Source organism: Phyllostomus hastatus, unplaced genomic scaffold (assembly GCF_019186645.2).
Source record: "Phyllostomus hastatus isolate PE091 unplaced genomic scaffold, TTU_PhHast_1.1 phas_scaffold_501, whole genome shotgun sequence".
In the NCBI taxonomy this organism is placed as follows: Eukaryota; Metazoa; Chordata; class Mammalia; order Chiroptera; family Phyllostomidae; genus Phyllostomus; species Phyllostomus hastatus.
In genome coordinates, this window is record NW_025334033.1 from 41049405 (window position 1) to 41068122 (window position 18718).

At 42.9% G+C, this 18718-nt stretch overlaps 1 protein-coding gene and 1 pseudogene across 1 annotated transcript in view; one reads left to right on the forward strand and one right to left on the reverse strand.

The window, feature by feature from the left end:
- Positions 1–18718, forward strand: part of PRKCH (protein kinase C eta) — a 205244-nt gene that overhangs the window by 45236 nt on the left and 141290 nt on the right. Inside the window, exon 2 of the mRNA XM_045823062.1 lies at positions 16395–16458. Within this exon, the coding sequence (XP_045679018.1) occupies positions 16395–16458 (64 nt within the window). The remainder of the gene's footprint in view (positions 1–16394; positions 16459–18718) is intronic.
- Positions 7276–7813, reverse strand: LOC123808344 (annotated as a pseudogene).

Sequence of the window (18718 nt, forward strand, 5' to 3'; positions counted from 1 at the left end):
CCCTGTGTGAAATACAGCATTGACTTGTTGTTGCGGCATTTCTGAGCAGGTTTGTAACCACTGTTGAAAGCACCCTATGTGAGCACACACCAAGCAGTGGTTCTCAAACTCTGGCCTGGAGCAGAATAACCAGAGGGGCTGTTCCAAACACTGATGGATGGGTCCCACCCCAGAGTTTCTGATTCACTAGGTTAACAGTGGGGCTTGATACTTGCATTTCTAACAGATTTCCAGGTAAGCCCCAGCTGACGTGGCTCAGTGATAGAGCCCAGGCCTGCAAAACAAAATGTTGCCAGTTTGAGTCCCTGTCAGGGCACATGCCTGGGTTGTGGACCAAGTCCCCAGTAGGGGGCACGTGAGAGGCAACCACACATTGATGCTTCTCTCCCTCTCTTCCTCCCTCCCTTCCTCTCTGCCTAAAAATAAATAAATAAAATCTTTAAAACCCCCATTTAAAAATATGGCTTTTAAAAACTGATGATGCATAGCTAATATGATCTGCAAACAGATATTTATGGTTTATTTTTATTTTTCATTGGGAATGCTACTATACTCAAGTACCACATAGCGACAGTTTGGTCAACAAGGCACCACAAATATATATGATGGTGGTCCCATAGGTTTATGATGAAGCCGAAAAATTCCCATTGTTTAGTGATGTCACAACCACCGTAAAGCTGTAGCACAATGCGTGGTTCACCCATTTGTGGGGATATTGGTGTAAACAACCTATTGTGCTGTCAGTGGTATAAAAGTATAGCACACACAATGATGTACAGTACATAATACTTGATAACAAACCACTGTGTTACTGGTTTATTTATTTACTATACTTTTTATCATTATTTTAGAGTGTACCCCTCCTTCTTATTAAAAAAAGTTTGCTGTAAAACAGTACACTGTGTTCCATTGGCAGCAGCCTCACACACCCTGTGTCTTTTGACTACATCACTCTCTTGCTCTTGACTTACTCTTGTACTGTTTTATATAGTAATGGGCGGCACAGGCTTGCAGCCTAGGAGCACTGGGCTAAACCATATAGCCTAGGCGTACAGTAGGCCAGACCGTCCAGGTCTGTGTAAGTGCACTCTATGATGTGGCGCGTCGATGACATCATCTAACAGCACATTTCTCAGAATGTATCCCTGTCATCAAGTGGTACATGACTGTGTTTAGAAGCAAACTGTGCAGTTTGGTAGGCTGGCAGACAAACAGAGAAGGGAAGAAGTGGTAAGATCAGTGAAGGAAGATCTAGTTATAGTGGTTGCCAACTTTAGGGGCATCAGAGTCAGTCGCCTAGGAGTTTGTTAAATGGGATGCTGGCTTACTAGGCCTGGGCTTGGGGCCTGCTTCTGTGCTGAGTGCATCAGGAGATCCCAGCTCAGTGGGCTGAGAAGTTCTTACTCCCTTAGCACTGGGGAGAAAAATGAAACCTGAGCTGTCTTGAAAACCTGCTCCGAGTCTATTCATTTTTTTTTTGGATGAGGAGTTACTGTTCAGATTTTCTGCAACTCTTTGTGAAATCAGATAGCGTAATGGGCATGATGTCATATGTATTGCACAACCTTAGCTCCAAAAAAATACTCATTATGTTAGATGGTATTTGGAAGTGGTTTGTAGCTCCTGCTCTCTCTTCTCTCCTTCCTCTATCTTTCTCCTTCCCTCTCCCTCCCCTCCCTCCATTCCCTCTCTTCCCTCTTCCCTCTCCCCTCTCTTTACCTCTTTGTCATCTTCCACTTTCAACTTTGAGAAAGACACTTCACCAACAGCTTGTCTGAAAACAATCTGGAAAAAGGGAATGGGAATACTTTATAAACAATTTGTGGTGTTCTCACCATGGGCCTTCCCCAGGAGTGTAGAGTAAACACTGAATGCTGCAGTGTGAGATTTGGCTCAGGCTGGGATGTGCTAACACCGCACCAGAGGGGGAACTTGGGACCTGGATAACGTCACATTAATCTGCTAAGTTACACACAGAATCTACCAGGGTCAAGTGTTCCTGTGTAGTGCTGCTTCTGGCTGCCCTCCCTCCATCCATTTAGTGAAAGAAACAAAGTTATCACCTCATATTACAACTAATTCAGATTTTAATTTCTCTAAAAGTTACCTGGATTTAGAGCTCAGTGGAGGCAGTTTTTATTTAAAAGGAATTTTTTCTTAAATAGACGTTTAATTTTAGAATAGTTTCAGATTTACTGAAAAATTGTGAAGATCGTATAGAGAGTTCCCATACACCTTACACGCAGTTCCCTAGCAAGGTACGTTTGTCCCAGCTAATGAACCGGTGATCATACGTCACCACTAACTCAGGCCTGCAGTGTATGCAGACTTCTGTAGTTTTTACCAGGTGTTCCTTTGCTGTCTCAGGACCCCAGCCAGGGTCCTACGTGTTGTCATGTCTCCCTAGGTTCCTTGAGACTGTGACAGTTTCTCAGATTTCCCTTGTTTTTGCTTTAACTTAAAAACTTTAGGGTACTAGTCAGGTGTTGTGTAGACCATCCTATTTGGGTTTGTCTGTTGTTTCTCTTGTGGTTAAGACATGGCTGATGAGGTTTTGGGGAGGAAGACCACAGAGGCGAAGTGCCATGTTTCATGACATCCCATCCATGACATCATTACATACTATATACATACATACATACGATCAACATGACTTATGACTGTTGATATGAACCTTGATCACGTGGCTGACCTAGTGTTTATTAGGTTTCTCCCCTAAAGTACTCTTTCCCCCCCTTTTCCATACTGTAGGGAAGGAAACCACTATGCACAGCCCACGCTTAAGGGGTGGAGGGTTATGTCCCCTGCCTCCTGGGGAGGGGCAATATATACATACATCATTTGGTATTCTTCTGCTTGAGAGATTTGTCCCTCCCTCATTTATTTATTTATTCATTCAATTATTTATTTAGATTAGTATGGACTCATGGGCATTTATTTTATACTTCAGGTTATAATCTAACACCAAATTATTTTGTTGCTTAAACCGTTCCTGCTTTGGTCTTTGGGAGCTCTTTCAGTGCCTCCTATGTCCCTTTGGGGTACATAGCACATCACCGATGTGCCATGAAAAATAGGGACATTTATTGAAGAAGATTCAAGAAACATTTTATGTAGGACAATGGTGTCTCAGTCCCTTTCAAAGCAGGCACCGTGGGACCTCACACAGTTCTCCCAGCATCTCTTGCACTATTCAAAACACTCTGCAAAATCCTTTGTTGGAATCACCATCAGCTGCCCATTGTATTCATGAATCTCATTGACAATCTGAAATCTCTTCCCTTTCAGAGGTGATTTTAGTTTTGGGAAAAGCCACAAATCCAGGATGCCAAATCTGGGCTGTGTGGGGACTGATTCACCTGGATGATTTGCTCTTTTGCCAAAAACTCTGCATGAGGCATGAGCAAACGTGTTGTCATGATGAAGCTGCCAATCACCAGTTGCTCATAGCCATGGGCTTCTGAATCATCTGAATAGTTTCCACAGAGGAATGTTCAAGCTTAATGCAAAATTTAATGCAGATCCATTGGTCTATTTGTTCAGTCATTTTGGATGCCTTTGCCACACAGTACACATGCCCACTGAAGGGTGTCTACTGCCCCCACTGACTAGTACAGTGAAGTTGTCATTGTTCACACATGTGCATTCCAGTCCACTGTCCTTGGCTGCCAGGTTACATCCATGTTGTGTAAACCATTCTCGTTATATTAACAATGGCTGGACTTTTTCTGGAAAGAACTTGTATGTGTATCTATATTAAACCAAATATAAGTTCATACTGATGTCTCCAACTCCAGTGCAGAAAGATCTACATAATATAGTGGGTTTAATGGTTCTATACCTTTCCTTACTCAGAAGTTGGTTGTGAAGATAAATTGGGGGCAAGTGTGAAACTGCTTGGGGTACCCACGGTGAACATGGTGCCTTCACTCCCTTCTTTCTCTTCTGCTGCTATTACTTTCTCCCATTCTCTAAACAAGGCTTTGGTGCTTGACTCTGCTCTTTGAACTGTACCCTCTGTCCTGGGGTCAACTGTCTTGTGATTTAGCTGTCCTTGTTGTGTGGATAACTCCTGCAACTCTGCTTAGGCCTTTGTCTTAGGTTTTAGACCCCATCTATCTTTTGGCCAAACATTTCTACCTGAATGTCTCCCTACAAAATCATTGTGTTTAAAAATGATTACACCATCTCAAACCAACTGACCGTGTAGATTCTCTTACTTTTTCCAGGATAAGTCTTCCAGGCTTTCAGGTACTGGGGCCCTTTGGCTTTTCATTGTCCCTAAGCTGCGGCCTTCCAGTCGTCCACAGCTCCTTTTGTAATGTTTCCCTCCTGTCCCCTCTACCCCTGGCCTGTACCACTGGAGTAGATTCTTAACTGTGCCTGCTACCCTCTGTCCAGTCTACCCATCCTGCCCTCCAGCTTGTCTTCCAACCTATCCTTTACTGTTTTTAGCCTTAATTTTTTAAACTTAATCTCTTAACTTGGTATTTGAAGCATAGCTTTCATGTCTAGCTTCACCTTTCAACTCAGTATATATAAACTACATATAGTTCACTAAACTACATGTTCCTTTTTTGCTTCTGTGCTGTTCTCTCTCGCTCTCTTTCTCTGTCTGATCAAGGTAAACTTTAGAGGTACAATTAAACTTGCAGGGGAAGGTACAGGGATGTGGACTGGCTTTAGCTTAGCATGAAGAGGACCTTTCCTGCAGGGCGACTAAAGATGGGATGGGGATCATGGAAGAAGCCCACCTGTTATGTCCCAGTTCCCAAGCCTGGGGATCCCATTAAAGTCCTCCTCTTCCTCCACCACTGCAATACGTGACTTCTCTTTTTTGAAGCTGTTTCCTCCCTTGTCCCATGACACTGCACTTGGGTGCATCCTCCCACATTTCGGATTGCATCCCTAGTTCATTCTTCCACCTCCTAAATGAATTTCCTGTCTTTTTCTCCCTTTCCTGTGCTTTTTCTTGAAAAGTTTCAGGCTCTTAGCAATCACCTTTTGAGAAAGATTCCCAAGTAAGAAACCCAGCCTTGTCTTCATAGTTTGTCTTTTTTTTTCCTCCCAACTTCTTGACAGATGTTTCTATTTGGGTACCTTTGTGTCCAAATTTGAGCTCATTTCCTTCCTTCTGAAACATGTTCCTTCCCCCGAGAGTTCCCTGGTTGATAATGGCAACAAAGGTTGGCAGACTCTTTCCTGTAAGGGGCCAGACTGTAAATTGTCTTGGGTTTTGTGGGCCATGAAGTCTGTCACAACTACTCATCTCTGCCTTTGTGGCACAAGCGCAGCCATAGATAAATGTAAACAAAAATAGGCACGGCTGTGTTTCAATAAAACTCTACTTTCCAAAACAGGTAGTGGGCTGAAATTAGCCTATGGTTCTTCACTCATTGGACTAGTAGACAAAATGCCCCCTTTGCATGTTACTCTCCATCAATTTACATAATCAAAACCCTCTAGCGATTCCCCGTTGCCTGCATTATATATTCACTAGGTGCAGCTCTTTCCATAGTTTTGCCTCCAACCTTTTCTCGCTCCTCTGTATGAACCCTCCTCCATCCACACTAGTCTGGTTTGTGTTCTGATATTGGTTCTATCTCTGCTCGCCATGTGCTCCTGACTCACAATAACCTCCCCTTCCACTCACTGAAACTTGCCTTTGGGCCTCAAGTCAGGTCTCATTCCCATGTGAAGCTCTTCCCCACGTCCAGTGGTTACTCCTCTTGATCTCAATAGTGTTTTTGATGTCACTTACTTGTTTAGTTGAGGCTGCATTGGGTTGTAATGTATACCTTCATGGTGTTCCTCCTTTTCTCTCTCCACTTTGTGAAGCTGTTAAGGGCAGCCCAGTAGATGCTCAGTTAACATGGGTAACACTAGCACATTGAACTATATGTCTTTTCTCCAGATCTGATTATCCCTTTAGAGTTCCTGTCTCAGTTAATGGCACCAGGGATCATCAGTCTTGGAGTCTCTCTGTGGCCACTTTTCTTTCACCCTCCACCCCACCTCTGATGACAAAGTCCAGATGCTGCTCCCTCCATTGTCTTTCCCCTGCCTGCCTCCTCTTCTCCATTCCCTCTGCTGCTGACTTAGCTCAAGAGACTTCCATCCTTCACTGAGACGATTGGAATAGCCTTCAAAAGTGTGTCCTTACCATTAGCTTCTCTCCCTTAGGACCCCAACATCCTATCTGTAGGGATCTGACATGTGGGTGTGATCTGCAACTTCTCAGACTGAAACTCTTCAATGGCTCCCCATTGCTCTGGGGTAAGGGCTAGCCTCCCAGTGTGCCATGAGGCCATCATTGACTTGATAACCCTGTTCTCTCCGGGCTCATTTCTGACCTATCTCATTTACATAGCCTACATTCATTTGACCATATGAAATTCCTAATAGGTCCTCTGTGCATTTGAACCTACTTCCTCTTTGTCTCCCTTTCCCTGGTCTACCTGGAAAACTGCGACCTGAATTTCTAAGCAGGGCACTAATGTCCTTGCTTCTGCAGAGGTCTTCTTTTTTTTTTTTCACCACAGAAGGCCAAAAGGAGTAAAGTGTTACTGTAAGATAACCAGTGGGAGAGACACATGGGTTTGATGTATTTTTCTTAATTTTATTAAAGTTACTGGAGTGAATTGATTAATAAAATTGTGTAGGTTGCAGGTATATAATTCTATAATATATTATCGGTGTATTGCACTGTGTTCACCACCCAAACTCAAGTCTCCTTCCATATATTTGACCTCCTTTACCCTTTTCTACCTCTTTCCTAGATGTATTTTCTAATGTTTCTCTAGGTTTTAAAGTTAACCTAGAGCCTGAGTAATGACTAAGTAGGTAAGTCTGTAAAACATCTTGAATGCCTGAGTATACTGGATAGGGTTGGTTTTTTTTTTTTATCCCCACCAGAGGACATTTTCTCATTGCTTTTTTTTTTAGAAAGAGAGGAAGGGACAGAGAGGAACATTGATGCAAGAGAAAGGCATCAGTTGGTTGCCTCCCACATGTGCTGGGACTGGGGATCAAACCCACAACCTAGGTATGTGCCCTGACTAGGAATCAAACCCGCAACCCTTCAGCTGTGGGACAATGCTCCAACCAACTGAGCCACACCAGTCAAGGCCTAAATGTGCAGTTTTGACTTCTTCCTGGCTTTGATTTTGCTAGAGCTTTTGCCTTCTCTCTCCATTATAGTGGATGATGAGAATCAACGGTGTAGAATAATTCTGCGGTTATTTATATCCCCACCTTTTAAATTTTTATTAGCATTTACTTTATGCTGATTTTATTCCCAGGCCATAAGTTTTGTTTCTTCAGTTTCTTCTAGGATATCTTCTTCTGTGCAACCCCGTCTTCTGGTTTGGGAGCAATCTGCCCTTTTTCAGTGAGGATCCTCTGGGTGAGGCAGGGAGAGCTCATGAGAAGGGGTTACTGCAGCCATGACTCTGTAAGTTCTGCGCTGCATCTTGGGAGCCTTGTTTACCCTGACGTGCTCCGTGACCAGGGAATCTATACCTAAACCCTTAAGCTCAGCATTACTCTCTGCATTTTTAAGCACATGCAGCAAAAATTCAGCACTCTTTTGGGGCCACTGACCCTGGGTCCAGCCCCACTGGGCTCACCTACCAACTCCACTATTGTAACAATGGAACGGGACATCCTTCAGAGACTTGGTGGCTTTGTAGATATGCATACCCTCGATGGTCTGGGCAGTCTCATGAGTGTCCTTAAAGTGAACACAAAAATCCGAACTTCTCGATTTGCATGGTTTTGTGAGGTTTTCTGGGTCAAGTGAGTAACAAACCATTCTCAGAGGCACACTATGGGGCTGACAGCTCTCACCAGGCAACCCACAGAGGCTGTGAAGAAGAAAGGAGGCTGCGACACTGCGGAGCAGGAGGGCGCCATGAACTGCGTTCCTGACCTCCAGCCGTGGCCGAGTGACCACCTGCCCCTGTTGTTTAATACCCATCCTAGCAAGGACAATATGCTTTCTTTATGGAAGGATCTGATGAGCAGAAAAGAGAAGGCATGAGATCATGTGGAGAGTGCCTTTTTAAAGTGTTCTTTTAAAAAAATTAATTATAGCCCTGGCTGGTGTGACCCAGTGGATTGAGTGCTGACCTGCGAACTGAAGGGTCACTGGCTCTACTCCCAATCAGGGCACATGCCTGGGTTGTGGGCCAGGGCCCTAGTGGGGGGCGTGTGAGAGGCAACCACACATTGATGTTTCTCTCCCTCTCTTTCTCCCTCCCTTCCCTTCTGTCTAAAAATAAATACATAAATAAAATAAAAAATTTATTATATTATTATAGTTGTCCCAATTTTTCTACTTTTGCTCCCCTCCACCCAGCGCCCTCCACTCCCTCCAGTGATACCCCCTCCTTTGTTCATGTCCATGGGTCATGCATATAGTCCTTTGCCTTCTCCTTTTCCTATACTGTTCTTAACATCCCCCTCTCTGTTCTCTACCAATTTGTGCTTAATCCCTACTCCTTTCTCCCCACACCCCCAGCCCCCACTACCCGCTGGCCACCATCCCAATGATCTCAGTATCTATGCTTTTGTTTCTGTTCTGCCTTGTTGCTTGCTTTGTTTTTTAGCTTCAGTTGTTGATAGTTGTGAATTTCTTGCCATTTTAATGTTCATAGTTTTGAGTATGGGGGTAATACAGTATGAAGTGGGAATGTGGTTCCTGTGAGTCCCCTCTCTTCAGAGTTGCTGTGGCATGAGGTCCTTGGGGACACCTTATTGGAGAATGCACGTGCCGTCTTAGTTCTGGATGTAAAGGAGGTGGAACTGTAATGGAGGGTTTTGAAGAGACTAAAGTCTCCTTCATTTAATTGACATTTCCAGCCCCTTGGATATTTGTGCCAAAGATTGAGAGGCACACAGCACTTTAACATGCAGTAGACTGTATGTCATTAGTCCTCTCCTTGGCAGAGAAAATATATTTTAGTCCTCAGAGAGATCCAATCTTGACTCTTTACTTCTGATTTTTCATTTTGGGCAGGCAAACACTGAAAAATTAATTTTAATGCAAAAGACTTCTACTTTTGCCAGATGACATACCTTTTTAATGCTGGAACATAGGAATAGGAGGCTCTGAGTTGAAATAATTCTAAATTTAATTTTACAGTGGTTTTGTGGATATGTCCAGCTAGGGGTGTGGAAGAATTATTGTGAGCATTTCAGAGACAGACTCTTTAGTAGTCTTCAAATGTCCTTACTTAACTCTGTGGAATGCACAAACTGGTTCTGACTTGGAATTATAAAATGTATATATGAAAATGACTTAAAGGCTTAGTCCTCCTTCATTTTCTAGGTACAGGAGTCAAGTGGCCTGCCACCAGAGCTGTGGTCATAGCCTCTTTGCCTGCCTTTTTCTCTGACCACACATTAGGTCCAGATTTAGCAAAATGAGAATTTAATCACTAAAATAATGAGTGTTTTTCTTCACTTTAAAGTTCAGTCAGAGTTGATAAGCCTCACTTTTCTGTTCAGTTTTTGCCTCATCATCTTTTGATGATTGGTTTTAATATGTTGTACTGCTTAGTGGGCTTTTAACACATAAAACTTGTCTGATGTTATAGAGATGAAAGTGAAATATCATCAGAGATGTAGGGTTTACCTCACTTACCCGCTTTTCCTTTCAATTCCTTCCCACGGTGAGGGCATGTGTCATGTGTCTGCAGCGTATGACACTAACCTGGGTCCTGCAGGCGGACAATTAATGGGACCTGAGCTGCCTGCTGGGTTTCGCCAGCCCCAGCCCACACTTGCTAGTCATGCTTACCCCTGCCCTGTGCCTCAGTTGACAGCCATCAGGTGACACTGTCGGCCTCGTGCCACTCCCACTGGCCTTGGCAGTGAGCAGGTGAGCTGGAACATGGAGGGCTGGCATTTGGTAGGGAGCACCCTCAGGTGCTGATGGCACAAGTTTTGCCCGAGTTCCCAGGGGAGACAGGTGACGCGATGACACAACATGCCAGAAGCCCAGGCAGGCTGGCTTTGGGTGGAGCAGAAGGCAGCAGGCAAACCTGCAGTGACCCACAGGCTGGTGCGGTCACAGCAGCCCGGAAGGATTTTCCCTGAGTCTGGATCTTGGCTCGCCCTTCACTGCTGGGTGGCCTCAGTCAATTCCACAGCCTCGCTAAGCCTCCGTCTTGCTGTCTGTGTAACTTCACTTGCAGGTGGCGAAGGTGAGAAAGAATGTCTGTCGGTGAGGCACCTAGTAGGGTTCCTGAATGTTGATGAGCTCAGGACATAGTAGCTGCTATTTCTGTTATCAACAGTCACACACTTCCTCGTTGATCATTGGAACAATCCTGTAAGAATGTTTTTCCTCTAGGTATTTGAACTCTCATTTTTAAGGCTGGTGGTTTCAGCTGGAAGAGAATTGTGAAATGCTTTATTATGCTTTAGGTTCTTCTGTTACTTATCCCTAGAGCAAGACTGAGAAATGCTGTAGAGTCGAGCCACCTCACCCTCACAGATGGGATGTGATCTGAATATCACAGATGCCTGGCTCAAAGCCCACAGAGTCTAGGTGAACCTTGTAACTTTGCCTGAATAAAGGATTGGGTTTTTTTTCTTTTAATATGAGAGATACCCCTGCTTATCTCAGGCTGAAATGAATATTAAGTAGCCAGAAGTTTCCTGTCTGATCAATTCTAATGCCTTTTATGAAGGGAAATTGAATTAATTAAATGAGGGTTTCCGTTGAGTCCCATATACGGGCTTTTATCCAAGCCTGTTTAGAATCATGCAGCATTAGAGCCAGAGGGGTTTTTAGACTACCCTCTTATTTCATGGGCTAAGAGACTGAATCAGAGATACAGTGATTTGCCCAACTTCTGCAAAGTGATATCAAGGGAAAGCAGACATTGGCTAAGGGGGTGGATGTGGGGAGGGAGGGGGTGATGGAGAGCTGCTGGGCAGGTCAAGTAAACAGGTATGATTCCTAGGCAGTGAGGCCGTGTAGTTTATACTCTTCTGGTATGCCTGGGGCCGTCTTGGCGTGCTTTAATATTTTGTAAAGTGCTGTCACATAGTATTATTATGTGATAAAATGCTATCACCCCTATTTTATAGGTGATGAAATTGAGGTGGTCAAATGACCTTCCAATTCAACTCGTTAGACCAAATCAACACAAATTTGTTGAGTGTTTGCTTGGTTCCAGGAACTCTGCTAGACCCTTTAGGGAATATAAAATTGTCACATCCCGCTGGAATGGAGCGTATTATTGCAAGTGATGAGTTATATGAAATTTTATGACTACATGAAATATTATCTAATTGTTAAAGGGCGTAGATAAGTACAAAGATAACAACTGGGACAAGAATTCTGAGACTGGAGGGATCAGTGTGCATGTCAAGATCTCCCTGGCAAAAGCTCCTTCGTTCCGCACCTGTAGCTGTGTCATCTTCACCAGGTGCAATCATTACCCATCCCACCTGCTGCCCCAGGGAGCTGCTCTGGGAATCCTGAGCACTTGGCAGTGATCCCGACCCCTGGAGTAATTCAGTCAGGTTCAAATGAATGGACAGGTAAAGTGAAGAAAGAAAGTCTTTCCAAGCAGAGACAACAGTGTGTGCAAAGGTGTGGCTGTGTGATAGTAAGCCTGAGTATATGGGCAAGCTTAAAGAATGGAAATTTGAAAAAGAGATTTGGATAAATTAGTGGGGAGGCAGAAAAGGGGTCTCCAGGTGACCCAGAAAGCCAGGTGGAGTAGGGAGGTTATTAAGGCACTGGGAAGCCACCGAAGGCTTAATAGAAAAAAATTGATGAGAGTGGCTCTTTGCAAAGATATTTGGGCAATGAGACATGGACACTTTCCATTTCCTTGCTTGTTTTATACCACAGAACTTTTACATTTTAATGTAGTCCAACTGACCACATTTTTTGTCATTTGTCCTTTTGATATCATATCTAAGAAACCATCGCTTAACCCAAAGTCAGGAAAATTTACTCCTGTTTTCTCCTGAGACTTTTATACTTTTGGCTCTTGCATTTAGATCTGTGATCCATTTTGAATCCATGTTTACACACAGTATGAGGCAGGGTGCCACCTTTAATTTTGTGCAGGTAGCTATCCCATTGTCCTAGCACCATTTGTTAAAAAGAATATTCTTTCTCCATTGAATTATGTTTCTACTCTCATGCCCCCCTTTTATCTCTTTCTACCACTTGTCTTATTTTCCTTACCCCACCCCCTGGCAATCACTAATGTGTTTTCTGCTGCTCTGTATATTAGTTCGCTTTTTCTAAACAGAACATATTCTTTTTTTTGTTTGGTGTTTTCCATTCAATGTTGTTCCATGATGTTGCATGTTTCAATAGTTCCTTCTTTTATTCCATTTTCTATCCCGTTGTATGACTATACCACCTTTTTAAGAAGTTCCTGTGATCATTTGTGTACATATCTTTGTATGGACATGTGCTCTTTTATTCTTGGGTAAATATCAAGGAGGGAAATGGCTGGCTCAAATGGGAGACATGTATGTAACTTTTTAAGGATACACCAAACTCTTTCCAAAGTGATGGTGCCATTTTACTGTCCCATCAGCAATGCATGCTTTTTTGACGATGACATAGCTAACCCAGGCCCTGATATTGGATGTTATAAAGCTGAGAAGGAAAACAAACGAACCTACTGGAGTTGGGGTCTGGCGAACCTTGGGGCCTAGAACAACAAGCTGAAGGTGTGTGGAAAAAATACAAAGCTCTTAGGATTTGGGGCCACTGCATAGGATGTGGGAAGCAGAGCCTAATAGCACGTAGAAAGGTGCAGAGGTTTTAGTTGATGGAAAACTCAACGAAATAAAGCTGGGTCGCTGGGGCTTCTCAAAGTGCTCTTGCAGCCCACAGCTGCATCAATAACGGCCACTGCCACTGTCAAGATTGGGGCTGGTGATAATCTTGATCTCCCCTATGAGGGTCAGGTTTACATCCGCCTACTATGTTCACTCTTTAATGGGGGAGTGGAAAAACTGGGGCATACCTGGAGGAAACGGAACAGAATGGTGAAGGAGGAGAAAACCACCTCCTATGTGAAGCTACTTGCGATATCTGTGTTTGTTAGTTTATTTACTCATTCATTCAACAAATCATTTTAGTTTTCTTATGTGCAAGGCAGGGTCCTAAGGAATAGGGCATAATGACTAGGACATGATGTGGATTCTAGTGATGGTTTCCATAATGGTGTGGAGTTGCCCAGTTATCCAAAAGAGGTCTGGGACGGCCTCCCTGTAAAGGTCAGTTTTGAGTTGAGTCTTGATGGACAAATAGGAGTTTGACAGGTAAAAATGAGAGGAAAGGATTTTCCAGCCTGAAAGATTACATACCCCCAATCACTAGGCAGTAAACTTCAGGCAGGTGATGTGTATTTTTTTTTCACAATTTTGAGTATTACCCAGTACACTGCCTGACCCATAACTCATTTTGTTTGATCTCTCAGATTAAGTAAAATAACATGCCTTCCTGGAGAGTCTACAAGTTATTAAAGAGACTGAGATACAGGCTGTATGTGTTTGGATGGTGGGGACACAGAATGCAGGGTTTGCTGTGTTTGGACGGGAGAGCTTATTTCTCCTCTGTACATTCAGGATTCCTAATTGGACCGCCTTGGATTTTGTGCCCAAGTCTGAACCAGTAACGGAAGGTAGGGAGTCACTCAGATGGTCAGGTATAGGGCATGTGTCAGCTCCAGGCCGGTCATCATCTCTGGAGGAAATCAGGGCTTTGACTGGCAAGGCCTGGGTCACGTGTCCAGTCCGGAGCTAGTGGTAGCATCCCAGCTGAACCATTTGGACTACACATGAGGGAGTGCTAGTTGTCAAATAAAGCAGAAGAGCTGTTCCCAGAAGCTGGAATGGGTATTCTAGCTAGAGAGAATTACCCACTATGGCTGCAGAGGATAAAACTAGGGTCAGTGAGTAGACGCTGTTGATGGCTGTATTTCTGCTACAAGACAAAGATCTTTCTGTGACATATGGGGATAAAGGAGGCCAGGTGTGGGGTGGTGAGTTGGCTGTTAGTGGGGGGTGTCTGAGCAGCCACTGGGGATAGATGCCAACAGCCCATCAGCACTGCGGGGTTGAAACAGGTGACCTCTAAGGCCACGTTTTTCAGACTGTTTCTCTGTGACAGCGATGAATACATTTTTACATTAAAATCCAGAATACCCTTATACTTGCATGCAAAACTGCAAACGGAAGTTTAATGTAGTACTTTATATATATTTTTTACAACTTGATGGGTTCATATTTTCTGTTTAATTTTATTCTCCTTACAAATTCCTGCTGCATGCAAGCCCCACTCCATTGTGTTCTCATGTCCCACCAAGAAGTCTCCACTGCAGTTTGTACAGCCCTGTCCTAAAGTCAGAAATCTTAGACAGGCTAGGCTTGATGATGGCTTTCGAGTCTGGCTTTTCCTTCACAGTGGTGGCATAGGTCAAAAAGGTGGAAGCCAAAAAATAAAAAAAAGGATAGGGGAAAAAAAAAAAAAAGAAAAATGTGGGAGCAAACCTGTTCTCCTTGTGAAAGGTCGTGACTCTAAGTGGTGGAATCCCCTGCTGTCTGTCACTGCAGCCCCCGACCCGTCGGGGCGGAGTGGCCTTTGCCAGTCCTGACAGCAGTGTTGGGGACAGTTTATGGGCTGGCCATGGGCCAGGGGATCACAGAGGTGCCCTGGCAGTCTGTCTGTCTGGGGGCTGGCAGCAGCTCCTCCTGTGCCAGCAGAAGTGTATGTTGTGAAGGCGAACGTATGTGGCCCTGCTAGGCCTTTATATTGAAGGTGAGGGAGTGGCTTTCAAAAAGAACATATTTTTGACTTGAAACAAGTCAAGGCAGAGAGTGAGACAATTAGAGGCTGACATCCTGTTTAGTCATCTCTCCAGAGAGCTCTATTTTCAGAACTGTTCTATAAAGGTTCACGCATGGTATTAAGACAGTTATGGGTGTGTGTGTGGGGGGGGTATAGTTAAGTTAGCAGTAGTTGTGATGCAAGTAGCTGATTTGAACACTGGGGTGATTTACAGGGTGGTAAACACATTGATGCAGATTATATGCAGAGAAAAGGGAGGGTTTATAATAAGCTGCTATATAGGTAACGTTTTCTCAGTCAGTACAAAATAGGCATTTTTCTATTATATGATCAGGGTGTGATGGTAAGGTCAATGCATTTTTTTTCTGTCTTTGTCACCTATAAGTACAGTAAATAGTACTGCTAATGCTCTTTGAGATCATCTGATGGCAGCCATGTCAGAAATGCTGAATAATGACATCGTGGACTTTCAGATGACAATAGTGAAGCCCCGGGTGGTTAAGAACCTTGCCCAGAGCCACCTGTGGCTGTCAGGCTTGAGTCTATGTCATGGTCTAGTTCAGGGCTCTGTCTGACATACCATGTGATTAGCAGCTTATTTAAATTTAATATGCCGGACCCCTCTCTCTCTCAGATGAGAGGCCAACAGCAGAAATGGGCTATTAAGTAAAATCTTTAAGATTTTTACTTAAAGACAATTGCAAATTTATATATTTGCATCCAAAAGAATCTTACAGTCCAATCCTTAGGAGGACTCGTGGGTAGTCCAAGGATAGCACCAGCACAAAGAAGGCAGAGCCTGCCTTCGCAGTCTCGTGTGATCAGGCAGATGGGGAGGGCACTGCCCCATCCTAGGGCCATGCTGAGTGAAGGTCTTTGGGAAGCTGGCACATGTTCAGAGGATGGGACCTGCTGAGAGGCCTTCAAGCTGCCACATTTGCAGAACGCATGTCTGGATGTCTCACCTCATAGATGAGAACTTATAGCAACATTGGTAACTCCTGCGAATGGTAGTGGATGCCAAGGTCCTGAGCCGCCTTCCCTGGATTACCTGCACTTAGGTGGAAATAGTATAGACAGAGATAGCCCTCCTCCCCTTATACATTTTCCTTCCTAGAAACTAAAGGTTTGCAGTTGATCATGTCACGAGTTTGTTCATTCATTACCTTACATGTTTCCATTACATTTCTATTCCAAATACTTACCATGTAGTTTAATAACATGCTACTCTTATGAGTGGCATGCAGAAAATAGGGACATCTCAAAAACAATGACCAAGTTTATGGGTGCTTCTTGATATCATGAAGAGCCAAAATGGAAGAAAACAAAATTCAAGAGAAGAGAAACATTGACAGAACTGTTACTTTCAGATTTGTCTGTCAGCCCTTACGGTTGCTTATGTTTTCACTTGCTTCTTGCCTCTTCACTGTTTAATGAGAAACTTAGATTTGATGTGTGGTTGTGATTTGTGCATTAGCCCTATCTGTAAGAATATTTGACACACATAAAAAGTACTTTAAAATTAGAATATAATATACATTTTTTTCTTTCTTTCTAGGTGGATCTGGAGCCAGAAGGGAAAGTGTTTGTAGTAATAACCCTCACAGGGAGTTTCACTGAAGGTAAGAATGAGTTTTGGATGGTTTCTAGTGTCTGTGTATCTTCGTTCATACTCAGTTAGAATTTCTAGCATGGAAAGTACAAAAAGAGCATTTTGTAAAAGATGCTTTTAAAAAAACTCACTGTTTTAAATTAGGCTGACAGGTATTTTGTTGTCTAATGGTCTGTTGGTTTGGGTTGCTAGATTAAAAATATTTGCTAAATCTGGCAATCACATGTTTTATGTAACAAACTGAGTTTTGTTTTTATACATCACCACCTTAGCTGAATTGGTTCTTGCCTGTTTTAGTTCATGAATATTAAGTTTCTTTAGATTTTTCTTTTGGGGCTAACTTTTCAGTTGGCCCCTGAATGTGTTAAAAATTTAAGGATTGAGTTTTTTCCCCTAATAGCCTTATAGCTCATTCTGTCCTTCAAGTGATTCTATTTCTTTTCCCTCGATATCACCCCCTACTCTCCCCCAATTTTTTTAATTGAGGCCAAATTTATAGAGAGTTCACCCTTATAGCACTGGAGCTAGGGGCATCAACCCCCTCCTGCCCATTGTCAAAAAATTCGTATATCACTTGACTCTGCAGTGACGTGAACAGATCAGAAGTAAAGAGTTTGAGTTTTGACAAATGCTACAACCTTGTAACCAGCATCCCAATAAGCACATGAAAAAATGTGTAACATCAGGGAAATGCAAATTAAAACCACAAGGTATCATTTTATACTCACCAGAATGCCTAAATTTAAAGAGATTGACCATACCAAGTGTTGGTGAGACTGTGGAGTGATTGGAACTCTCCTATGTTGCTGGGGGGAGTATAAGAAAACAACCACTTTGGAAAACCATCTGAGAGTTTCTTACACAGTTAAATAAATAAATAAATACATAAATAAATAAATGATACATATACTATACTGTACTAAATATATATGTATACATAATACACACACAATTATATGCGCGCGTGCACACACACTCTATTACCCAACAATTTTACTACTAGGTATTTGCCCAATAGAGATAAAAATGTATGTCCACAAAATGCATGTACAGGAATGATTTTTTTCAGTATATTTTATTGATTATACTATTACAGTTGTGCATTGTTTTCCTCCCCTTTCTCCCCCTCCTCCCTGCACCAGCCGCCTTCACCCTCCAGCATTCCTCCCCCCTGCCACGGTTCATGTTCATGGGTCATACATATAAGTTCTCTGGCTTCTCCATTTCCTATATTATCCTTAACCTCCCCCTGTCTATTCTGTGCCTACCTATTCTGCTTCTTATTCCTGTACAGGGACGTTTATAGAGACATTATTCATAATACTCAAAACCAGGGAAACTCCAGTGTCCATCGAGAGGAGAATGGGTAAACAAATTGTTTTACATTTTTGTAACGGAAGGAATATTGGGCAATGTGAAGAAACAGTAAACTGATATACAAAATGACGTGAATGGATCTCAGGGAAATGATGCTGAGGGGAAGAGTGAGACAAAAAAGGGAATGCACCATGTCGCTCCATTTGCATAACCGTTCTGAACAGACAAAAAGAATCTGTGGTGAGAAAACAAACCCAAACATTACTGTTATTACCTCTGGCAGCAGGGGACTGACTGGGAAAGGACACAGGAGAACTTTCAGAGTGATGGAAATTTCATTTTGAAATTGTTTGTTACCAGTACAATATATAGAAATGATTTTTTGTATATTGACTTTGTATTCTGCAACCTTAATAAATTAATGTATTAGTTCTAGTGTTTTTATTTTGTAGATATCTTAGGATTGTCTCTGTAAATAATCTATCTTGTCTGTAAGTAAAGTTTTCCTTTTCTAATATTTATGGCTTTTTTTATTGTTGTTCAATTTCAGTTGTCCCCATTTTCCCCCAATTAGTCTCCCCTGTCCTACCCACCCCCACCTCCCACATTCAATCTTTCCATTCTCCCCCTACTGTCTTTGTCCAAGGGTCCTTTGTACATGTTCCTTGATGACCCTTCCTCGTCTTTGCCCCATTATCTCCCCGCTCTCTGGTTGCTGTCAGTTTGGTCTTTATTTCCATGTCTCTGGTTATATTTTGCTTGCTTGTTTGTTTTGTTGATTAGATTCCACTTATAGGTGAGATCATATGGTGTTTGTCTTTCACCGCCTGGATTATTTCACTTAGCATAATGCTCTCCAGTTCCATCCATGCTGCTGCAAAGGGTAGGAGTTCCTTCTTCCTTTCTGCTGTGTAGTATTCCATTGTGTAAGTGTATCACAGTAATATTTATGG